General features: G+C 26.8%; 1 protein-coding gene across 1 annotated transcript; it reads right to left on the bottom strand.

Moving 5' to 3' along the window:
* Positions 1-2,257: 2,257 nt before the first annotated feature.
* LOC101211941 (NAC domain-containing protein 21/22) lies at positions 2,258-8,408 on the bottom strand. Its single transcript, XM_004150728.3, has 3 exons — positions 8,111-8,408; positions 4,296-4,573; positions 2,258-3,111 (listed from the first exon to the last, which is right to left on the bottom strand). The coding sequence occupies exons 1-3, from the start codon at positions 8,301-8,303 to the stop codon at positions 2,605-2,607; spliced, it is 978 nt and encodes a 325-aa protein (XP_004150776.1). The 5' UTR covers positions 8,304-8,408; the 3' UTR covers positions 2,258-2,604.
* Between the last annotated feature and the right edge of the window lie 5,426 nt (positions 8,409-13,834).

The raw sequence follows: 13,834 nt of genomic DNA, 5'->3' as shown, positions 1-13,834 counted from the left end.
TACAATAAATAAGCGAGTTTTCACTTAGACAAAAAGAGCATAAGAAAATTTTAATTCAAAATAATAATTTAGTTATTTTTGTGATTTAACCGACTAATGTTATTTTGATATGAATTGTTATATCTTTTTCAGATAAAAAATAATTAAAGGTTGTCGACATGAGCTTAGCTCAACTGACACATGTATGTTCCTGTCGACAAGAGGTCTCAGGTTAATTAAAGGTTAATAAATGAAAGACAAAATTAATTATAACGTAGAAACAAAATAATTACAGTTGGGGAAGGTGGGTATTTTATAAAATATCATGCACGTGCAAAAAATACTATTTGCTAAAATTCAAAAGAAAAAGTGGTTTTGTCATTTTTCAAAATGATGCTTAAAAACGTTGTTATATCTCTTATTATTCCTTTAATTAATTAGATTTTGGAGTTGGGGTTTGGTGAGTTTAGACATGACATGACATGTAATTAGTCCATTTAAATACTACTTTTTCAAAAGGTGAAAAACTTTTGGTAATTTTTAGTTTATTGTTTCTAAAATTTTAAAAAAGAAAATTCACCAAAAATTGTATTCTCTTCCAACTTTTAACCCTAAGTCCAACCTCTAAATTTCATCTCTCGCAAATCCTTCACTCACCGGGTCCCACAACTTGATTCTAAGTCCGGAGAGTAACGAGTCAATACTAGTGGTGGTACGAGTTTGTGTTCGTATGAAGACTATGAGTGATCAGGAGCTTTAAAGGTATAAATTTCATTAACTCTAATTTCATTTTAATTATGGTAGTAGCATGTTAATTTCTAATAAGATTAGATACAATTAAGGTAAAATTGATCCTTATTTTTGTTGTGCATGCCTACAACACCCATCACAATGATTTTCAAAAGTAATCTTAATGAATGGTCAAAATCTTCTTGACCAATGAAAATTCAAATAGAACGTAAATTGATACACTATGAAAGTTTGTTTAATTGATAAAGCCTCCTCCCGAGTTTATAGTATAAATAGTTCTTTGACCAAGACAAAATCTTCAAAGTTACAAATTTAATGACAAATATGATTTTTAGCGTTCATTTTAAATTGAATGACAACTAATCAACAATTGTTTAAAAAATAGAATTACTAAGACTCCCTTTGGTAACCATTTTTGTTTTGGTTTTGAAAACTAAATCAAACAAGCAACCCACCCACCTCCAAATTTCTTTTATTTATTTATTTCTTTTTTACTCATGTTAAAAAAAACGCATTTTCAAATTTGAACAACAAAGTAGTTTTTAAAAAGGGGTCTTTTAACGAATATAAAAAATAGTAAAATATTTACACCATACAAAACAATTTCAAAAAATAAAAACTCACGGTCCATAATGGAAAATATAAAAAATGTCTATTAAGATAACTATTCTTTCCTATACAATTGTTTTAGATTTGTCATTTAGATATGAGTAGCCAAATCTAAACATTTTTTTTTTTCATTTTTCAAGATTTTTTTGTACGGATCGTTTAGATTTGACATTTTTCAAGACTTTTTGGATACACAATTGTTTATATTTGGAACAACCGTTTAAATTTGACTATTTTTTTGTACATTTACATTTGATAATCTAATATTCAAATGATTTTTTTTATGATCTTTTATATTTGGCACAATATCTTAAAAAACCAAATAATAGTTTGAAAAAAAAGTTACAAAAAAGAGAAAAAAAATGATGAAAAGAAAAAGAAAAAAAATTATTGAGAAAAATGATGAGAAGGAAAAGAAAAATTGGAGAAGAAAGAATATGAAAAGAAATAACTAAAAATATTTTTAAAAAAATTGGAGATGAAGAAAAAAGAACGATGGAAAGAAAAAATATTGTAGAACCGAAAAAGAAAAAATATCACATAAGAGAAGAATATGATAAGAAAGGGCAAACCTAGAATTTTTTGAATAGATGGCTAATTTAACGAGCATTTTCATTTTATTATACGAGTCATAAATATTTTCCGATTTATTATATTTATGAAAATTAACCCTTTAAAAACATGTTTTTCTCTCACAACTTGACTAAGAATTATACTCTTTGCATTACCAAAGGTACAAACCATTGAAAAAAAAATTGTAAGAAGATAGACTTAATCTTTAAAAATAAAAAACAAAACTTGATATGGTCACCAACATAACGAACAAGTAAAAAACCACAAACTTGTAAACAAAGCATTTTACTTGATAATCTCTATAAACCCACAATATCAAAGATGAAGAATTACATCTTCAAAAAAATTAGTCCATAAATCAAATTACCATTTAAAAAGTAATGAAAAAAAAGAGAGACCTTTTTAAGTTTCTAACAGTAACATTTTGGTTTAACTATGAAAAATGAAAAACAAAACATTGAGTCCATGAGCACTCACAAATGATCAGTGTTACACTTCATCAACCATGAATTAGGCTTTAAAAAGTTTCCCACATATGCAATAAAATTTACAATTGGGAGTTTTTTAAAATTATAAATTAAAAAAAAAAAAAAAAAACTATAATATTCCTTCTCAATCTCAATCACCATTTATCTTTACAGCAATCTTCTGGCTTTTCTTTTTTCTTTATCTTTTTCCATTTTGCCTTCCGTGTTATCTGTTCCATAAGCTGGCAATGTCGTCTCCGACTCCGACCTCGGATAAGTAGCTATCAGAGCTGCCTTCTCCCATGCTAGTTTGCCCGATGAAGGAACTTCCATTTGTTTCCATCTTAGTAATATTGTTTAGAACAACTTTAAGTACTTTAGAGTCACACGTAAAAGGGTCAATATTTGAAGAACAAGTGGTTGAATTTGGCATTCCTCCTCCAAACATGGTGCTAAGGTTCTTGATGTTATTGCCTGTGTTTGCCTCCATTTGTATGAGGTTTGTGAGAGTTGGGATGGTTTGATTATGAGAGAAAATGGAGAAGCAGGGCACTTGCTCATACTCGTTTAAATGACTATTTGGATTTTGGTCAAAACTGATGTATGAATCCATTAAAGCTGGGAGAGACGACGACGACCCAATGGTGTCGTTGTAGCAGCTGCTGCTTCCTGTGCTCGGCTGAGGGGTAACTTCCTTTTGTTTACAGAACAATCTGCACAGAACCCAGTCCTCCTGTTGATACAAGCACAAACAACAACAGTGAATTATGATTCAAAGTTTGCTATCCTATTCGTATATTTAGTTTATTAATACATAAACGAATTGGTCTTTCAACGCAATCGTTTATTATGAACAGGAAAATCTTTCTGCATCAGCTACTAACATTATTTTAAGATATTTTAAGAAAGTCATCCCATGGCAAATAAGACAAAGTCGGCTTATATGGTGAGGGAGAATTTATAAAGTCAAAGATTTCAGTGCAAGACAAACAAACCAACTAAGATGGAAATCCAAAAAATATAGGTTGCATCATATTTTATGCATATCTATAAGTCAAGCCAATAGGTTTTGTAATTGTGCAGAGATAAATTAAACAAAATGAGTTACTGTTAGAAAACCAAGAACCAAATGTTCGAAGGGTAATTTCAGAATTTGATGAACAGATATTTTATCTAGTACTCATATTCTTCCTTGATTAAACTGAATTACAATACATTGTTGGGAGAAAATCTAACCCCACACTAGTTTTACCAATATCTCAATCAAAACATGGCTGAATGGTCAAGAAAATTGGTGTGGTAGATAAACATCTGCAATCATCAACAAGAAATTTCTAGTTGCTAAACCACCAGTATTGATGAGTTGATTAAGAAAGGTAATATACTAAAAAACCTACACAAAAAATCTCAACAAATCCACACGTCCAGGGCAAGGTATAATTATAAAAAAAAACAACATTTCAAGCTAACCCATCATACTCGATAAAACAACACAAAAAATCTCAACAAATACGTACACACGGGCATTTCACAGACACCTGCGCAAGGTAGAAAAAGCCAATATAGAGTACAATTATTTTTTAATTTTTTTCTTTTTCGAAAAAAGACAACATTTCAAGCTGTGATTTGATTAAGCAAGGTGATATATTCAACAAAACAATAACACAAAAAATCTCAACAAATTCATAGACGCAGACGTTTTAACAAACACCGGAGAGCAAGGTAGAAAAAGTGAAATAGAACCCTTTTTTTTTTTTGTTAAAAAAAAACAACATTTCAAGCTAATCCATCACTAATAAGTTGATCAAAACAATAAATAACAACAATATCTTCAACAACTTCACAGGGTATTTGCACAAACACTTGCAATGCAAGATAATAGAAAAATAGAAAGAGAGGTGTTGTTCTCGTTCATACCTTTGGAGATGGGTCTGTAATAGGAGAAAATGGACCCTCAAGACGAAATTCATGCATAACCCACTCAGTTTTTCGGCCTTTAGGAGCCCTACCTTGGTAGAAAACAAGGGTCTTCCTCATCCCAACGAGTTGATTAGCCTTATGAAAAACAGGCCTGTCCTTGCCAGTGGCCTTCCAATACCCAGAGGCTGTGGCGCGGTTTGTTCTAAGCCCAGTCGCGTACTTACGGTCCCTCTGGCTGAAGAAGTACCACTCTTTTCCACCGACGCATGCCTCTCCTATACAATTTTTACATTACCAAATCCATAATTAAACATTTTGCTCAAACCTCAAACACTTCATTTAAATAAAAAAAAAAAAGAAACATTTAGGTCAAACATCTTATTTACTCTGAAGATTTGAAAATTTTCAATAAATATATAAACTTTAATAGTGTTTACGTTTGAAATTAAGTTGAATAAGTTAGGTTGTGAGTTTAGATTTAATATAAATGTGATTTTAAAGACTTATATTTGAGTATGTATGTACAATAATGTTGAAGTGCAACCAAAGTTTCACATTAGTAGATAGGTTAGGTAAGATTCTAATAAACTTTATATTTGATTATGTATGTAAACTTTAAACTGTCTTACCTATATTTTTGGTCCGACTTTCATATCTTCAATAGTATAGTACTTTTCAGATGAATAAACTTTCCTATCTTCAATAGTATAGCACTTTTCAGATGAATAAAGTAAGCAAAACAATCAAGGTTTAATAAATTGTCTTATAAATTGAAACATAACTATATGGTGTGAGATAAATGGTTAAATTAATTTCAATGGGGTTGAATTAAATTTGGCATTTCTTAAAAAAGAAAAAAGAAAAAGGAAATTAAATATTAAATTTCCTATCGAACAACCTAAATCTTTTGACCTAAACGATAATGCCATTTAAGGTCTTGGAATGACCTATTTTTTTTTTAGGAAATGCAATAAGTCAAAGGAAAGATACATCTAATTGGATACAATATTGCAGTAAATTAATTAGTTTAAAAAAACTACTTTTATATCTAAGAAAAATATAATATAATAAATAAAATATTTACAAAATATAACAAAAATATCATTTTCTTTATCTACTATTCATATCCATCTATATCATAAAATATAAAAATAGTAATATATCTTGATGGATCGAGATAAATGGTGATATTGTATAATATTTATAAATATTTTAAAAAGTTTTGCTATTTAAAATAAATTTCCTTACATATAATCTAAAAAGTTATTTTAAATGACAAAACTACTAATATGTTTATAAATATAACAAAACATCTCAAATCTATATGCGAAGATAGCCTATTGCATTCCATCGTAGATAGACGTTACTATTTTGCTATATTTTCTAAAACTTTAGACTTCAAACTCTTGCTTCTCTTATTGTAAAAAATAAAATAAATAAATAAAAATTGCCCTTAATAACTATTCTATAACAACCTTATCAAAAAGAAAAGAAAAAACATATATGGGAAATTATAAAAGGAGATTTGGAAATTGAAGAATTTTAAAAAATAGCTAAATAAATTAAAATATTTACAAGCTATAAGAAAATTTTGGATTCTGTATGATAGAAACGGATAAACTTCTATAGTGTCACTAATAGAAGCATATCGGTAATTATCATTGTCTATTATTGATAGAATCTGAAATTTTGTTATATATTGTAAATATTTTGTTAAATTCGATGTTTTTTACAGCTTTTTCTAAGAATTTAAGATTCAACTATTAAATAAGTTATAAAGAGAGTTTAAAATACACCAAAATATTCATGGTTACGTCTAAAATTTGATTGGTTAAATATGTAATATAAAAGTAAAGATGAAAAGACACAGATAGTTAGCAATAGAAATAATCTTAGAGGCATGAGTCATCATATATATTTGAACCATATCCTAAAGTTGTGTGTAGTTCAAATGTCAATATCAATCACTATTTAAAGAATTAATTGAAAATTACAAAATTAAGGTGAAAACCTAGTTAAAGATTCCTGTTCAATAATCCTCCAAGGTAAAAAGGCATGAAAATGACAACCCCTTAATGGATTTAATGGATTTGGTAAGGATACAAAAATTAAATTAGTGGGATAAATGAAAAACAATGAAAATGGGATCGAACCAAAATATCTAACAAAATTCTAAATTTTATTAATGACTTCTATCAATGATAAACGTTGATAAATACTAATTTCGATAGATATTGATAGGCTTTTCACCTAATATAAATTAAAAATAATAGTTGAAATATGCTTAAAATTTGTACCTACTTTGAAGGCTGCTATTGGGTGGGAACAAATAACAACTTGATGATATTTAGGGTTGGAGTTTGTTGGCTTGAAGCTACCAATCACTTTCACAGTTTTTTTCCTTTTTATTTTATTTCATTTTATATTTTAAGAATCTGCCAAAAATGTCAAATTCATCTGCATAAACTTATGAATTTGGAAAGTTTTGAATTATTCACCATGTTTTTTATATTAGATATAAATATATAAAGAAAGAGATATATATGTATTTTTATTTTTTATATATAACTATATATACATATATATATATATATATATATATATATATATATATATATATATATATATATATACACAGAAACATTATACGTATTAAAGAGTGATTCATAGTTAATTGTTATTATAGATAAATTATCTTGTTACACTTTTAAATAATTCAATCATCTTAAAAAGTAAATATTAAAATTAAAAAAAATTGTTTCAAATATAGTAAAATAAATTGAAATAATTACAAAGTAGAGTAGGATTTCACTATCACACAACACAATGTCTCTATTAATGATAAATTATAAAATTTTACTATATTTATAAATATTAATATTACTAATAAATTATAAAATTTTATTATATTTATAAATGTTGTTAGTAAGTTTTTTAATATTTTATTTAATGAAATATATTAATATTGATAACATAACCTAACATAAATAAATAAATAACATTATATCTATATATATGTATATATATTTGATTGAGATATTGGAAATATGTGGTTTTATTGTTGAATAAACTATTTTTTTAGAAAGAGAAAGAATAGTTATCTTATAAGAGACTTAAGAGTAAGATGTTGATGTGATGACATTTCTAAAGCAAATAATTTTAATTTCCACCATATAATACATATGTTATATATACTTTTAAAAATGCAAATATCTCAATTTATAACAATATTATTCAGAACAAAGACATGTAAAATTACCATTTTAACCCATTTATAAGAAGTCCAACATAAAAGAAACAACTAAACTTAAAATTATTTTTTTGTTAAGTTATAACGATATGCATAGTTCAAAATTTTCCATTTTTGAACCTCAAAAAATAAGTAATAAAAACATACTAGTACTTATTTTCTGGTTTTCTACCATACTTAAAATGAAAAAAAATTAAAGCATATCCTCTGACTCCAATATCAATAATACAAGTTTAATGTCCGTTAAACTCCTATATTGACCATTGTGAAAGATATACAACTAACCATACTTCTAAAAACAAAAATATATGAAAAATCCTATATGCAAATATATGCAAACTCACTTAAAATCACAAGTAATTTACGATTAAAGCCAAAACCCTTGAACTAAATAAAATTAAACCTTGATCTTTTTTTGCTTCATGGACACTCTGTAAATGATAGTTTTATGAGTTTAAAAAACACAGCAAAGGAGCAGAAGAGGAAGAAGAAGAAGAAAAAAGCAACAGAATTAATTAATTAAATAAATAACTAAAAAAGAAAGAATTGGATAGACACTTACTTGGAATATCCCAAGGCTCACACTTGTTGAGGTCAACTTCAATCAATAGAGAAGAAGAAGAAGAAGAATTAGACCCAATTTTCTTCATCAAATAATCACAAACCAATTCTTCATCTCTTGGATGAAACCTAAATCCAGGTGGGAGTTTTGCCTCAACCATGCTTATATTATTGTTATTATTATTATTTTCCATTTTTTTTTTCTTTTTAAAGGGAAAGAGGAGAGAGAGAAGAGAAGAGATGGAAAAATTTTGAATTATGAAGAATAATAATATGGGTACAAAGTTTATATGATGATCAACATGTTAATTAAAGGGAAAAAAATGGGGGCTCTATACTACCCAAAATACGTATATATACACGTATATATTTGATTGGGAGTATATATTATTATTTGTATGGAGGGTATTAATTAATTTGTATTTATTCTGGGCTATGGATTTTTTTTTGTCTGTGGGACCCAACTATAATAGAGTATTAGGAAATGAGGGGAGGGAACATGGATAAACTTTAATTTTGCTTAATTAGAAAATTCATTTTTTCATAGATTGTAGATTTTTATACAAAATATCAATTTATACTCATTTTGGTTGTATTAGTTAGACTTAAAAGATTGGGTGGAATTGTATTAATTTATACTTTAAATTTGTATTAAATTAAACTCAAAACTAATAATTATATTTAAATTATAAAAGTACTTTTATAGTATCAATTTAAATTTCATACTTTCATAAATGCATCCATTCCTAAACTCTTAACTTTTGTAAGTATATTAAAATAAATTATAATGAAAAATTCAAATTAATACAATTATCAAAGTTTAAGGTTTAAATTGATATAATTATTAGTTTAAGATTTAAATGGATACAGCTCTATAGTTTTGGTGTAAAATAATATTTTTTTTGGTTAAATTTTATTAAGAATTAACCATTTAATAAATAGAAAACTAATTTAAATTTGATTTTATATAATAAAAAAAATATTTAAAATAATAAAATTGAGAATAATTAACGCCGGAATATTAGGCTAAGAAGAGAGATTTATTTTTGGAGAAAACATCTTATCACAAAAGAAGTGAAATTTAATGAATTATTGTTGTTTCTAAAATAACTAACAAACATAATTGCTAAAGGCATAAAACATAAAGGTGAATGTTTAATGAAAAATAGTAAAACTTAAACCATAACCACTCAATTGAAACAAAAGCGAGAGATCATAACAACTGTATATATATTATATTAGGGCCATTTGGAGGTGAGGAATAACTTATTATAAATGTCGAAATATAGTAGTTTGGTATTTTAATAGTATGAAAATTATAATAATACATAGACTATTATTTGAGTTTTTATCGGCGTTGCTTCCTTTCGTGGTGGTTGTTATTGAATTCTCGCTTTGACTTGACCTTCTACTTTTACTTGATAAAATATTTAGAGCTTGGTAAAAAAAGGTGCGAGAAAGAATAAGATAGCCTAGCTCATTCAACTCCTTTTTTAATCGTAAGGACAAACAACCTCAAAATAAAAACTAATTTTATAGACTAAATGAAAACTACATGGAAAAAAAAAAGTAGTATCTTATTATTTTAGTATTTTATTGAATTTATTGGAAATACTATTTGATTAATTAATTGAAAAATGCATGAGAGATAGAATCAGCTCAATATGGTTTGGTTTGATGAATTATGGAAGGGTGTGTTTGGAAATTTGCATCTATGTATTTGGCATTTATTGGTATGTCAACATTATAAGAAATTTGGATTATATAAGAGTTGGCACCTGAATCTGACCACTCTTTACATTCAACTTGTTCAATATTCTATCATATATTAAATTAATCTATGGCTGCTAACTCCTTCATGGCTGCCATCACAATATTTCTCTCTTTCCTATTTTGTAAGTTTTTCATATGTTATCAAGGAGAAAGAAAACAAATTAACCATATCCAATATTTGAATTAATGTAATTAATCTTTTTACATTCACATTTAATAAACAACTTTTATGAGTTCAACCTCAAAATAAAATCATCTTAATTAGTTTTCTTCCCACCAACTATTGTAAGGTCCATAAATGAAATTATCTCGTAAGTCTCGTAAGATTAGTAAGAGTGCATGTAAGTTGACCCTTATGAATATAAATAATATATATAGTTTCCACTACAAAAAATCGGGGATATTCCGCACAATAAAATGCGTCCAAGTAAGAAACATCGAAAAATAGCATATATGCCAACGCCGTAAGGTGTGTGTCTGCAGATTGAATCATTATTATTATTTTGTTAAAAGAAGAATGATAAGAAATGTAAAAAAGACCCAAACATTACCAATAACAAAAAAGAGCAGTGGATCTCATTTAAATGAAAGAGAGAATAGAAATGTAAAATAATTAATAAAAAGGTGATTTTAAGTTTAAGAGAGAATAAGTTATTGAAAATGAGAATTGGGATTTTGATAAGCCCAAATATCGAATTTGAACCTAATTTCATAGCTAATGTTATGTTGTAGTGACTTAACGTTCATTTTCCTTTTACAACAGTTTGAAGTGAAAGAATTGAGACTTATGATCATAAAGTCGAGAATGGACATCCAATTGATGTTCATAAATTTCAAAATATAATTTTAAAAACATGAACAAATTAAATCTAGAAAAATTCAACCTATATGAAAACTCAAAAGTAGTTATAACTCCTCACCAAATACCAATCCAATTAATTATGTACTTTGGCTTGCATCATACATTATGATGTATTGAAAAAAAAAGCCAAATTATAATTTAAGGCATTACTACTTGTTGAATAAGAAATTTTGAGACCAATCACAAGTTGCCACATCATTTATTAAGTTAATGATGAAAAGTACAAATAATTAAATTTGGGACTAATTAAAATTGACACATGCTCCAAATTAAAGAGTTAAAATAAATAAATTGGTCATTCTAAGAATGCCACATGTTTTCATATTAATCGTTGGATTAAGTTAATCATTTTAGTTCAATTAAATATTATTTACTTGGACTAAGTTCAATTAAGCCAAAAAAAATAAGCTTAATTGAGCCCAAAGACTAAATATAACCTAAGTCCATATGGTGAGCCCATGGGTCTGGTCCATGGACAACCAAGTTCAAACCCATAAAGCCCACCAGTGAACTCTATAATAGAGGAATTCTCCTCATTTGTAGGGGTTGGAAAATTTTGACTCTAGAAGATCTAAAGAGAATTCTTCCAAGAGCTAGAAGACTCCCTAACTTCTGAAGTTGACCACCCTCGAAGATTAAAGCTGTTTTGAAGATACAAACTTTCTTCCAAGACTCCAACTTCAAGAACATCACGTGCTCCGCTTCCTCAAATCAAGCGTAAGCATTCAACCAACTTGAAGAACATCACGTGCTCCGCTTCTCCAAATCAAGCGTAGACGTTCAACAAACTTCAAGAACATCACGTGCTCCGCTTCCTCCAAATCAAGCGTAGACATACAGTTGAGAGAGAATCAGAGGATCAAATTCTAGAGATTGAACCGCATCGCATCAAATCAACAAAAATACAACATCAACCCAAGTTTAAGTCCACGAATTAAATTTCTCCGGAAATCTCGTGCGAACACTACTATTTCATACATGTTAGAAGGTTACGGTGCGTGACGTATGCTTCAAGCAATAGGTTAAATATTCAAATTCTCACCTCGTATCCTTCAAGCAATATCACTTCAACTATTGTGTTGATAAAAAATAAATAAATAAAAAGCTATGAACTATTTTTTGTTATTGATGTATTTCTCTCTCTAAGTAGATTAAAATAGTAAGATTGAAAATATGTAATGTTCAAAATTTAGAAGTTATAGTTGCAAATGTAACAACAAGCTTTAGATATTTGTAGTTATAACATAATGCTAAAGAATTTTCAAAAATAACAAAATCTATATTCATTCAAGTCTGTCAATGAAGACCATGTCGTTAATAAGACAAGAGTTTATGAACGATAATGTTTATAACTAGCATAAATCTATCAACGACATAATCTATCACAAATTGATTTTACTATATTTACAATTCTTTTAAAATATTACTATAGAGATTTAAGCTTGAAAGTGACGGTTGTGGTATTTAAGCACAATTGATTTTATAAAATTGGTTTCTAAACCATCAAAATTATGTTTGATATTAAACTTTTCATGATTTTCATATACTCATAATTAACTATTAATTATTGTATTTGGTTTGAAAAGTTAATTTAGATTTATAAACAATTGTATGTTGAGAAATAATTATTTAACTACATAATTTTGATAAAACTCTATTTTCATTTATTATTAAATTCGTATATGCATAATTGATATATGTTTATATTATAAACATTGACATAAAATTCAAAACATAAGTAATTGTCAGTATTATTAACATTTTAATAGTAGACAATGTCTAACATCTTTTGTGGGGAATTGACAAAAATAGGCCAAAAATGGAGTAGATAAAGACTTTTTTACAATCAATCCTAAAAGTCTTTATCTACCCCATTTTTGGCCTATTTTTATCAATTCCCCATCTTTTGTTCGGATATTTCCAATTCTTCCAAAATCAATTTGATATGATTTTATACTTTTGAAAATCAATTTTAGTTATGTCAAACACTATCATTTGAAGAAAAACTAATTTTAACGGGACAAAAAAAGATTTCGATCATTTCAAAATCACTACCAAACACACCCTTATCCTAAATTATTATCTCTATGTGTGCTTTTCATTTCCATTACCCTAAAAAATAACCAGCCACGTGACAAATATGTTATTCAACTAAAGAAAGAAAAAGAAGGAGATATTGCAAGAATAACAAAATTGGGTTACACGGTTGGAATATAGCAAAATCTGCGTGGAATAAGATTTTTAACAAAATATAGTTGCACACGTTTATCGCTATCTATTAATCTCAATTTTGCCCTTGATTCTAGGATATTTCGTAGGTTCAAAGTACATTGTATTTTAATGAATCGATTATAGAGTAAGGTGACCGAATTTGGAAACTAAGTATATATTTTATTTGAGGGACGAAGTTGTATTAAATTTCTCATATAGAATATCTATATCATAACTAAATCTCAATCTTTAATAAATATTAATATATTCATTTACTAACATTTCAAAATTACACAATTAACTAATATATAATATATATTTTAATAAAATATCGAAATTATATAATTAATTAATCTATAATATCTATTTTTAATTAGATTTAAAAAATACATTGACAAGTTTGAATTTCCAAAATAATGTATTTATGATAAGTTTTGAGAATATGTTTCATCTTTTTCCTTTTTATTCTTCTGTTGATAATGTATATTTAAAATATTCCATTAATATATGACAAATTTGAAATAGAGTTATATGTTTAGATTAAAAAAATACAAGACAAATTTGAATTTTCGAAATATCTATTTCTAGTAATTTTAAAAATATGTGTTGAATATGAAATTTTGATATAATCACAAATTGCCAGATAATTTATTACATTAATGTTGAAAAGTGCAAATAATTGAATTTGAGACTAATTAAAATTGACATGTAACGCCCCAAACTCGAAGATATTTTATTTTAAGAGAATTATTACGATTTGTTCAAGATTCATTTTTTAGAAAATATGTTGAAGGGGAGAAAGAAGATTTGAAAATGTAATAATATAATTATAAATATATATATTTATTTTATTTTTTATTAAATAAAAGAAAAGTAAAA

The sequence above is a fragment of the Cucumis sativus genome, chromosome 2 (genome assembly GCF_000004075.3).
Source record: "Cucumis sativus cultivar 9930 chromosome 2, Cucumber_9930_V3, whole genome shotgun sequence".
NCBI classification, from domain to species: domain Eukaryota; kingdom Viridiplantae; phylum Streptophyta; class Magnoliopsida; order Cucurbitales; family Cucurbitaceae; genus Cucumis; species Cucumis sativus.
The sequence above is the reverse complement of the archived record's forward strand: the minus strand, read 5'-3'. Positions and strand labels throughout refer to the sequence as shown.

Excerpts from the sequence above, each read along its gene's own strand:
- LOC101211941 (XM_004150728.3), bottom strand. The coding sequence starts at position 8,303 with ATGGAAAATAATAATAATAACAATAATATAAGCATGGTTGAGGCAAAA. Across the intron at positions 4,574-8,110 it reads TGAGCCTTGGGATATTCCAA|GAGAGGCATGCGTCGGTGGA; the intron begins GTAAGTGTCTAT and ends AAAATTGTATAG. Across the intron at positions 3,112-4,295 it reads TTACAGACCCATCTCCAAAG|GAGGACTGGGTTCTGTGCAG; the intron begins GTATGAACGAGA and ends TTGTATCAACAG.